General features: G+C 33.5%; 1 protein-coding gene across 3 annotated transcripts; it reads right to left on the bottom strand.

Moving 5' to 3' along the window:
* Positions 1-87: 87 nt before the first annotated feature.
* LOC112492360 (disease resistance protein RPV1-like) lies at positions 88-5,280 on the bottom strand. Of its 3 annotated transcripts, none has more exons than XM_048477090.2 (4): positions 4,671-5,280; positions 1,652-2,773; positions 943-1,299; positions 88-672 (listed from the first exon to the last, which is right to left on the bottom strand). In XM_048477090.2, the coding sequence occupies exons 2-4, from the start codon at positions 2,717-2,719 to the stop codon at positions 202-204; spliced, it is 1,896 nt and encodes a 631-aa protein (XP_048333047.2). In that variant the 5' UTR covers positions 2,720-2,773; positions 4,671-5,280; the 3' UTR covers positions 88-201. The 3 variants fall into 3 exon arrangements, with proteins under 3 accessions (XP_048333047.2, XP_048333046.2, XP_048333048.2); XM_048477089.2 differs by having other exon boundaries at positions 1,652-2,813; XM_048477091.2 differs by lacking the exon at positions 943-1,299 and having other exon boundaries at positions 1,652-2,813.
* Positions 5,281-18,989: the final 13,709 nt, after the last annotated feature.

Consider the following 18,989-nt stretch of genomic DNA (forward strand, 5'->3'; position numbering starts at 1 on the left):
AATATTATAAAATTTGTATAATTACAAAAATACTCATATTTGATAGGTCTAATAGATTTATTGTGTATTATTGTGTTTCACCAGGTAAAATCTAATTTATTGGATTTTATTGAATAAAACTGATACAAATCTAATATAATATTGTCAATTCAGATCCGTAAATAATTTTACAGGTTCGTATCGTATGAGATTTTACCAGACCTAAATAGAACGCCACCGTGAAAGTCTTTTGTAATCCAATGCCGCGAAAGATCCTGGATGATGCCATTCATGGAAATGAGAACTACGGTCAAAGAATAGTTCTCTGAGATTTTTCAAAATAGCAATTGGCACATGTGTTATTGCAGTATCTTGGATATTTAGCAGTTCCAAACTCTTCAAAAACACTATGTCCTTTGATAAATCCCGAAGTGTATGACAACCTCCAAGATAAAGAATTTTAAGAGATACCATACCACGTAAACTGGGTGGCAGATTTTCCAGACTAATGCAACCACGAAGATCCAAATGAATAAGCTTTCCAAGAAATTGAATGGATGGGTCGATCTTTGACAACTTCCGACAGTGACCAAGATCTAACACCTCTAGATTTGGAACCAGTGTGAAGTCGTTGAATATCTCGGTAAGATTGATGCAGCCAAATAGTCGGACAGATCTCAGTTTGGGTAAATGCTATTAAAAAATAAATACAAAATTAAAAAAATTAAAAAAACAAACGGAAAAAGGTAAATTAAAAAAATAAATTAACATACATATAAGAAACTCATAAACGTATAACATATACATGGCAAGTCCTATATTACGATAGGAGACATAGTGAATTGACAAGTGTTATATATGAACTGTTATTTTAATTCTGTGTTGAGATGATATGGAATATAATTCAGAAATGAAGTCTGGTGAGAACAAACTCAATGAATATACTTATATATTGAGACGTACCTCGACAGTACCCCAAAGTCGACAGATCCTACTATAGGACATGTCAACTTCAACGAGTTGAGTTGGCTGGAAACTTAATGGAAAATATTGGAAGGGACACCATACCCATTGAAGAATAAGTAATTCATTGGAAAGATATTGAAGCATTGGCAAGTCAGACTGATTGTCTAATTCATTGGAAAGAGATTGAAGAATTGGCAAGACACTTGACAAGCCAGACAGACTGTAGCTGTCTAATTTGAGCAGTTTTAGTTTCTTCATTTTCGTGAGCACATCAAGGAAATTCAAAAATGTTTCTTTTGTTGGACATTTTTTAGATAGATCAAAGCAAACAACGGCTTCAATTTCTTCTATTGCCTGAGATGTAAGTAAAGTCGGATAGACAAAACAAAGTTAAAATAGGAGACATAATGTCATAAGAAATGCAAGTAACAAATGCAAGGCTGCAACTTTCTCATCTAGATTTTTTTTTTTCAATTATTTATTAAGATGCCACTCATATACAGCACTTGCCATGCAATCACAGCATCTCCTTTTTTTTTTCAAAAAATGTAGGGGAGAATTGTTTGGAGGTTCAACATAAATCATATATATAATTACTTTAACAAAATTCCACTAAAAGCTCCTACTATAATAATGAGAAAATATTTCTAATTTGATGAAATCTAATAAATTAATGTGAAAGGTTCTTAAGAGATTCAATACGTACCGTACAATTCTTCAAAACATATGAGACATTTGAAACATTCCACAACTTAATTTGTCTTCCAAGCTTCTCTGTAAGTGATTTCTTCTCCAAAATCTTCCAACCCATCTCTTCCAATAAATCATGGACCCAGATTTTGTTATCTTTAATGCTCAAGAGAGATTTGTCACCAAGATTTCTTATACCAATTATTGGATTGAAACTGCACTTCTTCAGTATACTTGTAACATAGTCTTTGTCATTATCACTAAGATTTCCTATACTTATTTTTGGAAAACCGATCTTCTTCCGTATACTTGTTAAAAAGTCTTTGTGACCACTTCCCCTGAAAAAGCAAGCAATGAGAAGGAATATATTCATGTCTTCGTCCTCCAGTCCATCAAAACTTATTTGAAGTACTTCCGTAATCTCCTTGTTGGGGTTATGTTTGAGTCTTTCCAACTGATCATTCAATTCTTCTACATATTTTCCACGTAAAGCGGAACCCAAGACTTTTAGAGCTAATGGAAGGCCATCGGCATATGCTACCACACGTTGAGACAACCTTTTATATTCTACATATTCATCTGGACGACGATGAACATCTTCGACGCCGGCCTTCCAAGTAAAGAGTTGAAAACCTTCATCACCATATAATGGCTCCACATCGTATATTTCTTCCACTCCATGAGCAATTAGCAAGTGTCTATCCCTGGTTGTGATGATGATTCTACTCCCTGAACCATACCAATCGCGTTCCCCAACCAGAGTTTCTAGCTGGTCCAGATGATCTACGTCATCAATAACGATAAGAGCCTTTTTACGACACAATCTATTTCTTATAGTTCCACAGTTGGTTGTGCATTCTTCACTCAAAGTATCTGAAAGAAGCTGCTCTTTAAGGGACTTTAGATAATTTCCTTTAACGTTTTCAAGGAAGCTAATACTTTCAAATTGAGAAGATTCCAATTCATAAAAAGTTCTGGCAATTGTTGTTTTGCCTATACCACCCATCCCACATATTCCAATAAACTCAGCACCACTCTTTGATTTATAAACATATGATTTCAGCTTCTCCATGCGTGAATGCATTCCAAATAGGCCCTTAGAAATTATGTTTGAAGAACCAACATATTCTTTCGATACCTTTAAAACAAAGTCATTGATAAATTCTGCTTGATTATCCCTTCATAAAAATACAACTGTGGCAAGTTAGCGTGTACTACGTAACAATAAAAACATTAAATATTTTTAATCCAAAACATTTTACAATAACATTGATATTGTATTTTTAGTGTGTATCATATCAGTTATATACAATTATGTAGAATGTTTTTGTCCACATTATAAACTTTGATTTGATGTTAAAACTGCTATAACTTTGAAAGACAATCATCGATTAGGCACATGTTAGGTTACTTTAATGTTAAAACTGTTATAACTTTTTTTAATCAATTTTTGAATCATCTGAATGGTTAAGATTTTAAAATGTAATATTAGCTTGTAAACATATCAAATCATCTTCTCCATGCGTAAAAGCATTCCAAATAGGCCTTCAGAAATGGTTGGTGAAATAAAATATTCTTTTGATAGAAGTATTTAATATCTCTTATGTAAAAAATTTTAAAAGGTAACATTAATATTGTATTTTAGTGTGTACCATATCGATCATGGACTACTATGTAGTATTTGTATATCGATCACACTCACATTAGGTCACATTAATCCTAAAACTTTATTATTTTTTTTATCAATTCTTGAATCGCTCTAGGAATGAGGTTTCAAAATGTAGTACTAGCTTATACGGAGCTATGTAAGGTTTTACCTTGTCTAGATTGGATTTTAACAGTTCACATGATCTAAATAGGTAATTAATATATTTTTTTAAAATCTTAACCATGGAAATTATATTCCAAAAGTTAATAAGAAGCTCATGATGTTAAATTTATAAGGTTAACATGATATAATTTGACTCATAAAAATTTGCATGCATAAATATACAGTAAGACTAAACTATATGTAAATATAAATATATATATATATATATATATACAGTAAGACTTGCACGATCCTTGACTAAAGGTAAAAGTCTAGTAACAACCTATAAGCACTAGTAAGCCCATACAAGCACTAAAAGGAGAAATAAGAGAATTTTAGTATATGATCCTGGATTAGAGGATATACATGCTAGTTCACTACACTCATACAGACTGCTATTGCATTTTTAATCTTAGACATTTAAACAATCAACAACTGATTTTTACATGTATAAAATGATTGAAACAATTTCAAGAGTTATCTATATTTTTAAAGTTTTATCTGAAATTTTTTTTTTATATAAAATTTATATCTCAAATATTGGATCTGATGTGTTTTTAGCCATTTTTAATTTGTATACTGACAAGTAGTTAAGAAAAAATTGTTACAATAGGCAACCTAAAGATCCCAAATTTAGAATTCCCAAATCCTAAATAATATGAATAGTCCTGAAGATTCTCATTTTAACACTTATTAGATTTTAGTTTTAATGAATATGTACATTGACATGGCAACGTTTCATTGACATGGCAACGTTGAGTTATTTATTTATTTATTTTTTTAAAGACTATGAGCCATTTGAAAAGTACTAAAGAGACATATATATTTTTTTCATTATTTCAAGTGAAAGCCAGGTGCACAAAAAACATGAGGTAAAGTAAATTTATCCAGATATATCCATTTAAAATTTACTCACAAAACACGAAACGAAAATAATAGGCTATAATAAAGATGGTGACTTTTTTTATATTATTGTTTTGACTTTCACTCAAATGCCGTCCAGATCTAGAAAAAAAAAAAAAAAAAATTAATACAACCAGATCTAACATTTATGCATTTTTAGTTTTAGTTAAAACTAGCCAGAAACAAAATTTAGTTAAGAAATTCACAAATATCCGTGTAAAAATTAATGTAAATCAAGATGTATAAGATTGACTCAAGAAATAAAATTAAAAAAAAAAAAAGAGTTATTTTGATGAAAAATTTAAGAAAGAAAAAGACTTACCTTTCAGTCAAAGGGAATCCGGAAATTTCGCCTAGTTGTGTTAACGCATCTTCCCATCTTTTCAGCTCTTTCTCGATGTTTCATTTTCTGTCATTTGTGCTTTCTCCTTTTCCTTCTTTTCTTTGAGTTCATTAAATGCTTCTCCAAATGCTCCAGTCTTTTTTCGCACATGAGCTGGTTCAACAAGGAAAAAAACTGGTAAGACAATCTGCTCCATGGTGTTCCTGCAATCAAGAATCTTGACAAGTTCTTTCAAGCACGATGTTGAATTAGCATAGTTTGTTGAGAGAACGATAATTGAACAACTTGACTCTTCTATTTTTCCAAACAGTTCGGAAATATCTTTTCCTCTTTTGAGTTTATCGTCTATGAAGATATGATGAATTCCTTTTTCCTTCAACGCACGAAAGAGGAACGATGTGAAGTTGTTGCGAGTGTCTTCTCCACGGAAACTCAAGAACACGTCATACTTTTTTGGACGTTTAGAATTAGACGAGGAAGAAGAAGAGGGAGACGAATAAGGTCTTTTCATTTTCTTTTGCTCTGTCTTTCGCAAAGGTTCTGAGTGGCCAAATTACTAGAGATATATGGATCGCACTTGATGGCCGAGATTCATGAAATGAAAGAGCTTTGTTAATAAGTAAAAATATTAACCAATTGCTTTTGCAACAATATTTATAGTTGGTCTAAAGTGGGTCCCATTTAAGATAAATGGACAGCTAAACTATTCTTGCATTCGGACAAGGCATGAGCCAATAAACAAATTTTTGGTTATTTAAGATAAACCCATTAAATAGGAGAAGATGTAGATGCACTGTGAGAAAATAGCGATCTAACGACACTAATTATGTGACGTTACAAAATAAAAAACATCTACAAAAAGAAATCAGTGATATTGAAGATAAAATGTCGGCTAAAATGCAATAAATACATGACACTTTCAAAAAATATCAAAGATAAAGCATCGCTTAATACAAAAATAAGTAATTTTATTTTCGACATTGCTGGATAAATTATTAAAAACATTAGTCGACGCTTTTATTAACAAGCGTCAATAAAATTCATCAATATTGGGCGACACTTTTCTAAAGAAAGCATCGGCTATTATAATTTTATTTTGTAATTTATATTTATTTTATTTAATTTTTGAAGTGTGAAGAAGAATAACTATATTAAAGAAACATATAATATTTTTTTATTTTATTTAACAATAAAAAGATTAGGAGAAATGTTTGGTAAGCAAAAGCATTGGCTTTGATCTTGTGCTCAAATTTTGTCAAAATTGGATTATTTAAAAGCTAGACTCATGCAAAAATGATTCACCAACCACTTATTCCCCAATTTATCTATGTATATATATTAACATAATTTTATGCATATTAAAAGAACTTAAAAAAATTAATAAAGTTTTATATGTAAATAAACGATGCATTTAATAATAAAAGCATCGCCTAATTCTTGATATGATAAAGAAAAAATATTGAAACTCCTTAATTTAACAAATAAATTAGTTAATATTGCAAAACTAATTAAGTTAAATTTGCAAAAAAAAAAAAAAAGGGTAAACATTGGCCCAAATAATAATAATAATAATAAAGCAAAAAAATTAGGTGATGTTTTTCTTTCTAAAAGCATCACCTAGTATTCTTGAAATAATTAAAAGCAGTTTATCAATTTTTACTTCATATTGCTAATTAGTATGTTAAATTGGGGAAGTAGCAAGGTATTTAAGCATACAATTAAGGCATGAGATATCTTTGGATATTAGACAACTTGTGAGAAACTGAGGACAACATTATGTCCATTAGGCATACTACTGCGGTCACTTTGTTATCTATTTTGTATAAGAATGAGCTTTATGTTGATTCAATTTATGCATTTAAAAGGTTGAATATAGTTTGTGAAGATTTTAGTAATACAGTCTAATATACTAATTAGCTTTATGAAGTAAAAATTTAAAATTCTTATTCTTTTTTTTATTTCTTCAAAGTTATAGGCGGCAATTTTTGCGTACAAAGCATTGCCTAATTATTCTTATTTAATTTTTATTTTTTGCAATGTGGACTTAATTTTGTGCTTGCAGTTTTAATTTAATTTTTGCATTTTAAACGTATTTGTATGTTAAATTTAAGAACTTTGACAATTTTCTTTTAATATCAAAACATAAGGCGACGCTTTTATGACAAAAGCATTACCTATTATTTTTTATTTTAAATTTTGCCAACTTGATTAATTTTATCCTTTCTTCAACTGCATATAAATACAAAATATATTAATTAGAAATATGAAGCAAAATTATTAATCTATTTGTTGAATTTATTTGTATTTCAATGATAACTTACTTGCTTTTAAAATTAATATGACATTTAAAATGATTTTTTTATAATTGGGCACAATAGGTGACACTTTTCCTTGCTAAAAGCGTCGCCTATTGTGTTTTATTTTATTTTTTTAGCAATTTAATTAGTTTTATGTTTGTTTCGACTATAATCCGGCCCAATATTTCAAAGCGATTATCCACGACAAAAGGCTTCTATAACTATGGAAAAGGCTGTGCTATGCCTAAAATGATTTTTTTTTTTAATTTGAAACAATAGGCGACACTTTCACTTGCTAAAAGCATCAACTATTGTCTTTTAATTTTTTATTTGATATGTAATTAGTTTTATCTTTGTTTTTGTCGCATATAAGTACTAAATATGTTAATTAGAAATATGAAGCAAAATTATTAAATCTGTTTATTGAATTTATTTGTATTTCAATGACAACTTAATTGCTTTTAAAATTAGTATGACATTTAAAATGATTTTTTTTTAATTGGACACAATTTTTGCAATTTAATTAGTTTTTTCTTTGTTTCAGCTGCATATAAGTACAAAATATATTAATTAGATATATGAAGCAAAATTATTAATCTGTTTTTTGAATTTATTTGTATTTCAATGATAACTTACTTGCTTTTAAAATTAGCATGACATTTAAAATTATTTTTTTTTAATTGGACAAAATGGGTGACTTTTTTTCTTGCTAAAAGCGTCGCCTATTGTGTTTTAATTTTTTTTTTGGCAATTTAATTAGTTTTTTTCTTTGTTTCAGCTGCATATAAGTATGAAATATATTAATTATAAATATGAAACAAAATTATTCTTCTGTTTGTTGAATTTAGTTGTATTTCAATGATAACTTACTTACTTTTAAAATTGGTATGACATTCAAAATGATTTTTTTATTTTTAATTGGACACAATAGGTGACACTTTTTTTTTGCTAAAAGCATTGTCTATTGTTTTTTTTTCTTTTTTTTTTTGTTTAATTTTGTCAAAATTGGATTGTTTAAAAGCTAACTTCATGCAAAATAAGTACAAGACAACAAAATTGAAATAAATATTTGCATAGCAAAATAATATTTCAAATAAATTAAATATTAACTCATGTAATATTTTTACAATTTGGTTAACTATTTTATATGTACAAACAAAAGCAAGTAAACTACCATGCATATATGGTCATTGAGATGAAATATTTGAGATCATAATTTATGGCTATTGTAACACCCCGTCCCAAATCACATCGGAATTCGTGCACGTTGACCAAGGTTGACTGTTGACCGAGTGGGTCAAAAGTTGACTTTTTGTTCCAGTTGAAATTTCTAGTTGACCATGGTACCGTGGTGAAGTGCATGATGCCCCGAGTTCGTAGACTAGTAGCACGTCAAAAACGGAGCTACAGTTTGAAAGTTATGGGCAAAACAAGTCGAGGTGCGAACTGTCCAAAAGGTGCCAGGAGTTGACTTTTTATTGTTATTTAATTTTGTTTTGACTTTTGTATGGTTGTAAAGTACTCATTGATACGAGTTCATAGACTAGCGGCACGCTTAAATTGGACACCTCGTTAAAAAGTTATGGACGTGTGAAGTTCGCCGGATACCGTAATATTTTATTATATCTGGCTTAAGTGCACAGTAATGCCACGTATCGTCACCTGATTGGTCCACGTGGGTGAACAGTGTCACCCACGGTGGCTTTTATTTGGCAAAAACACCGGGGAGGAGAGTGAAAGAGAGAGAGGAGAGGGAGAGAGAGAAACGACCGACCGACGGAAATCGCCCAATTTTCTGGTCGATCCTTGCTACACGCGCTGGCCAGACGGGAGCGCCTTCCCATTTCCAGTCAAACCCGAAAATTTCATGACCGTCGGTCGACGGACGCGCCCAGACCGAGCCGGCGAAGATCGGCGGTGATTTTTCCCCTCCACCACCGGCCACCGCCATTGACCTGTTTCAGGTCACTTTTAAGCCACACGAGCCTGAACTGATGCGAATCCACCCGAGACTGCTCGACCAACAACCCGCTGGGGTGCTGACCCAATACAAATGAAGGTGGGACCGATCACTAGGGCCCAAGCCAAGAGGTTCAAGGACAATCTTGCTGTCTTCATACAAGGAATAAGTCATAGCCAAGAGGGGTTGGCCACATCTAAAGAACCAAGGCCTGTTTTACTCATACAAGCAATAGAAGCCAAAACAGGGTCGGGTGACGTTTTTGGTGCTAATAAGGAGGCCGGGTTGTATGAATTGGAACCCCATCTTTATGGGTTCAATTCATATGGAGGATGAGTCATAGAAACCAGCCAAAGTAGTTTCAAAGCTGACCAACAAGGTGGTTTGCGCACAAGGAGAAGGAAAGGGCCGGATTTGCTGTATTCTCCGCGGGTTTTACTGTATTTTACTGTATTGACCTTTTTTTCATACTTCCAAGCAAGGGCAACGTGGGGAACTTCACAATAAGCTTAATTGGCATCCTACAAAGCATATTGAAGCTGATTTGGAGATCAATTTGGTCAAAGAATAGTCAAAGTCAAATTAGTCAAAAAGCTAGTATTTTAGTTTCCTAATTTTATTCTACTTTTTACTTTAGGAAACTACCTTTACTTTTTAAGTTTTATTTATTTATTTTCTGGATAAATAAGTTTAGGAAAGTTTTTATTTTATTATTTTCATTGTAAATTAATTAATTCCTAAATTCAAAATAAAGGAATTAATTAATCCAAACTAGTTTAGGATTAGGAAAGTTTCGGCCAAGGTAGGATTCTCCATTGTGTGGCCGGTTTTTCCTAGGGTTTTTAGGGTTTATTTTGTTTCTTTCAAAGCCTATTTAAAGGCTTATTTTTCATTAATAATATAACTTTAAAAACTTTGATTTGATTAAGAAAATACTTGTGAGATTAATTATCTCTTTGTTCTTTGAGAACACCTAAAACACCATTAGAGAATTGGTTGTTTTAGCTTGACTTATCAATAGGTTTTCCATCCCCTATTGTGGCGTCTACATTATACCAAGGTTTCTAACCACAGGTTGGTTAGGGGTTGAGGTCAATTCCATTAGAACTTGAACTTAATTAAGATCCGGGCTAATATAATACGGGTTTAGGAGCAGGTCGTCCTAGGTTCGTAAACGGTCTCTCACCCGTGGAAATTCCGGCCTACCCACCAAATTTCACGGCCACTGGACCTCCGACGCACCGGGATCGGAGCATTTTTTGGCGAGGCGCTGAAAATTTTCAAACCCCTATCTCTTCGTCGTCAGGTCTCCGTTTGCCTCACCGCTGGTCCCGTTGGAATCCTCTCCCCTCGATCTACAAAACCCCCAAAAATCTCAGCCAACGACCATCGTACGCGCCGCCGCCGGCGACGGTTGCCGGTGACCACGGCGGCTCGCCGGAAGTCACTGTTCCAGCGAGTACCCAGTTGCACCGCCGGTCCTTGTCAACTAATTCCGACCTCCTGAATCCAAATCAGGCGTCCTTTTCCTCCAATTCGCAATGGTTTAGGAGAATTGAGGAGTCGAATCCCGAAAGCTTTCCAATGAGATTCCGGCCACCTCAGGTCCGATCTCCGGGAAGTAAGACCGAATCTGTGATCCTCATCACTCAAGCTTCGATTCGGTATATTATTCATAATTTTTAGTTGTCGTTTGTGTTCGCTCCCCGGGTACTCATTTGGGAGTTACCCGATTAAAATATTAATATATTTGGTTGGAGTACTATGGATGTTTTAGGTGCGCGTGCGAGTAGTGGAGTTGATCCTGCGGAGGATCTTAGCTGATATACGCGTTTAAGGTGAGTGACCCACCTTTAAAAAAATATTTTGGGACAATTAATTATATTTAATTGATGTTTAATTGATATTTGAATTATGCTCATATGGTGCAATTTAATTATGATTTTATTGTGATTTAATTTTATTTATTATGCATGAGCAAAGTATTTTCAGTAATTAATTGTATGTGATTTTAATATTATTTTTGGGCATAATTGGTTTAAATATTTTGTGAAAATATTTGTTTAAACTGGTGGTTTAATTTTTATAATTATTCCATTGGTATATTATTTGTTGAACCTCGTGTTACGAGAAAAATTATTGTTTTATTGTTATCGAGATTTTCGTACCGGGTTGTTAAAAGAAAACATGTGGGATGGTAAATGTGAAAATTGATATATTTTCCACGGTAATTTTGGAAAACGGTACGGTTATAATTAATTTAGTAATTATTTTAGACGCACTCATACAGTATTGGTGTTCTAGTGTATATGTGGTTTAGCGCGCAAGTTATTATGTCTCCCGTGAGTTGCCATTGGACCGTGGGCAGGCAAGTTTGATATTGGCCACAGCCGCCCCCCTCCTTGGCCGGGATGACGGTTTCAGCAGCGGTACTGTTGGGATGCCGAAGTGCCGTTTGCAAGTTTCTCTCTTTAATCTCCCCGCCAGTCGGTGCTCGGGATGCTGGGTATCGGAGGGCATCACTGGTATATGGTGTGGTGCGTCAAGTGTAAATCTTCGAATAAAATTTCAAACCCCAAAAGTGTTCAAAAATTATTTATTATAATTTATTACATTTTATTTATATTTGGGGTATTTATTTATTTATTTATTGTTTATTAAGTTGTTTGATCCCTTGGTTTTCGGGAATACGAATATCGAGTTTTGTGAAAATGTTTTAAAAAGGGAACATTTCCAACGGAGTGATTAGTGAGAGTTTTGAGAGAAATATTATTTTCAACTGTTATTATTTATTTACCATTTAATTGCCGGTATTAATTAAATTCCCTTATTTGTTATATTATTATTATTAAAAGTGTTCAGTAGCTAGGATCACTCACTGAGATGATTAGCATCTCACGTTTTTAAGTTCCGTTCCCTTAGGTGCAAGGGGTGGTAGGCGTTCTTCCGGAGCGAACCAAATCTCCGCCGCTATCGTGTTTCGAGAAGTACTTTTGTACTCGTTCATTTCAGTTGTATTATTTCTTTCATCTTTGTTGTATTTTTCTATTAAATAGCATTTCATGAAGCTCTGTATACTATTCTGGACACTTATGTTTTATTTATGCACTGGATTGCTGTTATTCCTGTGAAGTGCTGTAAAATTGTGGAATCAACTTGTAGTTTGTGGGAGGAATAAGGGGATGATTATAGAAGTGTGTTTTCAGTGCAGGAAGTTTTTGGTAAGTCCTAACCTTAGGGGAGGTGCTGCCGGATTTTCCGTTGGAAGGTTCGGTGGTATTTTCTTGGGATCAAGGCTTGTCTAGGGTTCCGGGGAGGAATTCTGGACGTGTCCTGACAGCTATTCAGCTCTAAATTGTTTAACATCCTCTTGTGACCAGTGACACCATCATACTACACATGAAAAAATTATGTGAACAGAAAAAATTGTTAACAAATATACAAAATAAATAAATATTAAATATTATTATTATAAAGTAATTAAGTATATGAAAATATTAAATTTACCATTGTTCTTAAGTTTTGACAAAGTATATTTCACCAAAGTATATTTCATCATGATATGGTAACCATATTTAGTATTCCCAGTCTGCATAGGAGTCTAAATTCGCAAACATTAATTTAAATGTAATATTAGATAAAAAGTACTACATGTGTAAGATAACAAGTATGTAAATTAATTAACAACTAATGATGCTCATTCCAAATATAATAATTACCTTAGTATTTTGTAATCGAAGTTTTTTTCGGGTGTCTTCTTTTTGTTCCATTCAACGAATGTACTATACAAATATAACCATTGTATAATTATTTTAATGAAAAGTATATTAAATATGAATACAATTAATTAAATAAAATTAATAGTTATTTAACTTACTCATCGAGCAAAGATCTTAGGTCCTTATTAATAAGATTCCTATGACTCTTCAACGAATCATAAAACCATACTACTACTCGATATAGATCAACAACACCTAACATTCAATGATTACTAAAAACACCACTAAATTATTAGTTAATATGTGATTTTATTAAATTAATTATGTAACAAAATAATTCAATTGAAACTTAACACATTATACCTTGCACAGTAAGGAAAGAACCATAGCTAATGTTGTCTTGCATCTTGCCATCTACTCAATAAATTTATCATTTGTTCACGAGGGTTTGGATGACCAATCGGTGCAATGGGAGCGAGATGAACAAAGCAATAATTCCCTTCATCTCTTATGCCTATCAATCCATTATATAATTGTCTTCATAATTCGATTACAAGTAAATATAATTTTTTATAATGATATATATAATTAATTGAATTGAAAGATTAGATATAAACACATTTAAATTTAAGTTATCTTGTGTAGAACAAGATGCACACGGAAGATAATTTGTGCATGTAACAAAAATCAATTATGTCGCTCTTCGTTATGCACAACTCTTGTTCATACCCCACGGTTTCTTCATTCACATGAAACATTCATAAATGATCGCTCATGACATCTTCGATCCGATGTAGCAACTCGTGGATCGATGGGGTAACTATTAAGCATCACCATCACCACCTTGATCATTCTCAACATGTCTCTTCTTCGAAACTTCCCTACAAATATCAAAAAACAAGATATGAAGTATAACAAAAACAAAATTATTTAAAACATATACATATTAATTATTATATACAGTTGCATCAAACGTTTCCTCATCCAATAGCAAAATAACAAGATCTCTAGGCCATGTAACAAATGCACGTTCCGCATCATCGACACATGTAATATCGAATGATGGAACATGCAAAGGTGCAAATCCATCAATCACCTCATCGATAGTGACTTTCAAATTTTGAGCACCTAGCGTAACACCATGGCACACATCCTTTGGGATAGAAAGACCCAAAGTGTCACGTGCTACTATATTTTCGACATTGCCTTGTGCAAGATTGTATTTAACACCTTGCAAAGTTAAAAACTAATTAATATGGAAAAATATATATGTAAATATAAATAGGATAATTCTATGATCAAGATGGTCTAGATGTAGACCAGCAAAAAAGCGATGTTTTTTGGGGAAAAAAAAAAACATCGCCTTTTCCCTGTCTGTATGAGAAAAAGGCGATTTTTTTTTCAAAAAACAAATGTCACATTTTCCCTTGGTCTACATTAGGACCATCCTAATCATAGAAGGACGCTATACATATATACTTCACATGGCAATTTTTTTTCCCTATGACCCGAACCCATGCTCATGGGTATAGGTAGGGGTGTTCAACCACTGGAGCTATCCACTTTGGCTAGTTCACATGCAATAATAATAACAAATAAAAAATACACGTAAAGAAAATAATGAAATTATTATTATTTAAACATATATGCTAATGCACATAGCATAACACCATGACACATATCCGTGGATAGAAGAACCAAAGTGCCACATGCTACTATTTTTTTAACACTGCCTTGTGCAAGATTGCATTTAACACCTTGCAAAGTTAAAAACTAATTAATATGGAAAAATATATATGTATATATGTTAGGACCCGTCCAAAATTCCTCACGACCCTAGACAAGCCCTGATCCTAGGGAAATACCACCGAACCTTCCAACGGAAAATCCGGCAGCACCTCCCCTAAGGGTAGGACTAACCAAAAATTTTCTGCACTGAAAACACACTTCTATAATCATCCCCTTATTCCTCCCACATTACTACAATTTGATTCCACAAATTTACAGCACTCCAAATGAATAACAGTAATCCAGTGCATAATTAATATATAAATGTCCGAGACAGTATACAAAGCTTCATGAAGTACTATCAAGCATAGAATACAACAAGGATGAAAAAAATATTACAATTGCAATAAATGAAGACAAAGGTACTTCTCGAACTAAGACAGCGATGAAGATCAAGTCCGCTCCGGATCAATACCGACAAAACCTGGTACCTAGAGGAACGGAATTGAAAAATATGAGATGCTAATCATCTCAGTGAGTGACCCTAACTACTGTACAATTATAATACCAAGATAATTACGTAGATAAATAATAATTAATTGGAAATAATATTTTCTCTCAAAACCCTTACGATTCTCTCGGTTGGAAAAGTTTCCCTTTTAAAACATTTTCACAAAACCCTTTATTCGTATTCCCCGAAAACCAAGGAGTCAATTATTCAACTAAATATCAAATAAAATGTAATAATTCAAGCATTTAGAATTTATAATGAAATAAATCAATTTCTTGAAGAATTAAGTAAAGGAAAAAATTAAGTCAATTTAAAACCTCCATTGAAATAAACAATAACACCAATAGTAAATATGTTCTTAATTTGAATACAATTTCAAAGTAGTTATTTTTGAAATCCAAGTTCTGAAAATCACTTGATGCACCCACTATATATTAGTGGCGCCAACAGTACCCAGCGTCCCGAGGTACCGCCAGACAAGAGGTTATAGAGAGAAACTGGCATATGGTCGCATGGCGTCCCACCGCGCCGCTGCAAATAGGTGTCCCGGCCATGGAGGGGTGGCCTACCCTCATCAGATGGCAAACACAGGACAATCCCATAAATCACCTGCGCGCTACTCACACCCACCTGCACGCTAATCACATCCATGTGCGCACTAATCACATCCATATACACAGAACACCAGTACGTGTATGGTGCATCTAAAAATCATAAAATCAATACATCTCAAAATTTCAAATTTTCCATAAACATACTGGGTTTATTCCATCCAATTAAACCCGTAAATTTTCCACAATTCCTTTATAATCATTGTCATAAATTCATCGCATAAATACCGTAATTTTCAAATCCACCAGCTCTCAATTCCACCAATTTAAATATTCAAAATTTCCAATGGCATAAATATTTCTGAAATATAATATATTAAATCACATAATGTTCCATTGGCATAATTATAAAAATTGAAACCACCAACTTAAACAAATATTTTCTTTGAAATATTTAAAAATCAAATCATGCCCAAAAATAATATTAAAACTACAAGAATTTCATATATAATTGAATTCCACAATCCTCAATACCATAAAATAATTTCCGCATTGCATAAATTTATATAATGCATATTTTCTGTAATCAAAATAAATCCACCAATAATTTCCACAATAAACCAATTAATATCAAAATCACAATGCCTTTATATATCAAATTTCCATAAAATCCAAATTTCCATAATTTGTCAAAAATCAAAATATGATTTAATTTATTCAAATATGGCATCAAAATTTCCACATATAAATCCACTAAATATTTGACACATAGAATATAAATTTCAAATATTCAATTCACACAAAATATTCACAAATTTAATTCCTGAAATTAATTTGAAGGTGGGTCACTCACCTGGATCACGCAATTAATCCAAGATCCTCCATGGGATAAATTCCACGACTCACCCGTGCTTTTAGAACAAAAACATTACACAACTCAAATAAATTAATATTTTATTCGGGTAAATAATACCTGGTACCCGGGGGTTAAACACAAACATTAATCAAAATTGACGAGTAATATACTGAATCGAAGCTTGAGCGACGAGGATTATAAATCCGGTCTTACTTCCCGGAGATCGGACCAGTGGTGGCCGGAATCTCGCCGGAAAGCTTTCGGGATTCAACTCTTCGATCATCTCAAACCATCGCAAATTGGAGGAAAAGGACCCCAGATTTGGATTCAGGGGCTCGGAATTAGTGGGGAGGGATCGGCGGTGCAACTGGGTACTCACCGGAATAGTGATTTCTCCGGCGAGCTGTCGCGGTCATGGGCAACCGTCGCCGGTGGCGGCGCGTTTGGTGGCCAAGGGCTGAGATTTTTGGGGGTTTTGTAGATCGAAGGGAGAAGGTTCCAACGGGACCGGCGGTGAGGCAAACGGAGGCCGGACAGCGAAGAGATCTGGGTTTGAAGATTTTCGGCCCCTCGCCGGAAAATACTCCGATCCCTGTGCTTCGGAGGTCTGGTGGCCGTGAAATTTGGTGGGTAGGCCGGAATTCCCATGGGTGAGAGATCAGTTAGGTGCGTGTGGCTTGGGGTGGCCAGAAACTGGGCAAATCGGTGGTGGCCGGTGGTGGAGGAGAAAAATCACCGTTGCCAGAAAACACTCCGATCCTGGCGCGTTACAGACCGGTTGGCTGTGAGACTTGGGTGGCCGGTCGGAAATGGAGAGGCGCTCCTACCTGACCAGTGCGTGTGGCCCTCCGGTGGCCGGTCGTTTCTTTCTCGAGCTGTCTCTCTCCTCTCTCTCTTTCTCTCTCCTTCCCCCACCGTTTTGCTAAAATAAAAGCCACCGTGGGTGACCAGTGTCACCCACGTGGACCTCTTAGATGTCAACACATGGCGTTTCACTGTTCACCGATTCAAAAATATTAAAATATTACAGTAGTTGGAAAACTTCACACGTCCATAACTTTTTAATCAGATGTCCAATTTAAGTGTGCCGCTAGTCTATGAACTTGTATCGACGAGCACTTTACAACCATACAAAAGTCAAAGCAAAATTCTACAACCATAAAAAGTCAACTCCGGCACCTTTTGGACAATTTGAATCTCGACTTGTTTTGCCCATAACTTTCAAACCGTAGCTCCGTTTTTTACGTACTACTAGTCTACGAACTCATGCCAACGTGTACTTCGTAACGGTACCTCAGTCAACCTAGAATTCCATCCGAGCCAAAAAATCAAAGTCAACGATTAGCGGTCAGCCTCGGTCAAAGTTGAAAAATTTCCTCTGTACTTTGGGACGAGGTGTTCCATATATATATATATATACTTCACACGATAATTTTTTTCCTTATGACTCGAACACATGCTTTCATGGACATAGGTAGGGGTGCTCAACCACTGGAGCTACCCACTTTTACTAGTTGGCATGCAATAATAATAACAAAATTAAACATACATGTAACAAAAATAATAAACTTATTATTATTTAAACATATATAGTAATGCTAATTATAAATTTGATAGGTACATTTTTTTTTTTGGTTAAAACACCTCTGAAGATGTCATAGGTGACGGATAAATATAAGGAACATCAAGCCTAGAAATAGATGGGGTCCCTTGAGTGACAACATCATCGTCATGGTCTTCATGATCTCCATGTGATAACCGAGCATGAGTATGAGAATGCAATGACTCTCCATGTGAAGACTGCTGTCTAGGTGTATGAGGCTGCAACTGTAGGTTAATACCACATGTAGATAGTAACTCACTAATCTTTTCAATGTTGCCTTTCTTTTAAATGATGTCCAAAAGACTACTAACCACCATTTCTAGCTTGGTAATTCTTTCACTCTTCTCAGACTTATTCTTTTTGTGTGAACTTTGCCTAGAGGTGTGGAAAAATTAGTCATTGTATAACCTTTGCCTTGACCCCTAAGTCGACCTCCATACTCCTTCGTCCCCAATGCTTGTTTAAGAATTTCGACTGTAGGTAAAGACTCAATTTCTCCTTCCGTTGCCTTCTTCCTTAAGACATTCTACAATATATTTATTAAATGATTAAATATTTAGTAAATTAGAATATTTAACCAAATAATAATATATTGTGGAGGCAACAATAATAATAAATTTTAAGCATACTTAATAAATTTTAAACAAAAATATCATAAATAAAAATACTCACAGTTTTTTCCACTAAAATTTCAATTTCTTCATTTGTGTATTTTCCATTTTTCCCCATATGTGTTCGTGTCTATAGGTCCTCTCGGTTTATATAATCTTAGATGCCTCTTTCAATTTGCTACAAAAGTTACAAATAAATATTAAAAATGCATGTGATTAAAATAAAAAATGCATATAGTTCAATGCATTTTTAAATAAATTGCGTATCATGTTTTTTTCCAATCTCGCATATCCCATTGCACCCATTTTATGTAGATACTGTTTAATTTTCATCTTTGGGATTGTTGGTCACTTGATGCCTACAAAAATTATAGACACATGTACATATTAGAAAACCCAACAATTAATATTTAAGTAAAAAATTAAGTTTATTTTTATGCAAATAATGACAACACAATTATA

This window comes from Ziziphus jujuba, chromosome 3 (assembly GCF_031755915.1).
Source record: "Ziziphus jujuba cultivar Dongzao chromosome 3, ASM3175591v1".
Lineage (NCBI taxonomy): Eukaryota > Viridiplantae > Streptophyta > Magnoliopsida > Rosales > Rhamnaceae > Ziziphus > Ziziphus jujuba.

What these genes read in the sequence shown, in the direction of transcription:
- LOC112492360 (XM_048477090.2), bottom strand. Translation starts at nt 2,719, where the DNA reads ATGCATTCACGCATGGAGAAGCTGAAATCATATGTTTATAAATCAAAG. An exon ending in ATGTTTTGAAGAATTGTACG is followed by an intron (nt 1,300 to 1,651) that starts GTACGTATTGAA and finishes CTTACATCTCAG; the next exon opens with GCAATAGAAGAAATTGAAGC. An exon ending in GACTTTGGGGTACTGTCGAG is followed by an intron (nt 673 to 942) that starts GTACGTCTCAAT and finishes ATTTTTTAATAG; the next exon opens with CATTTACCCAAACTGAGATC.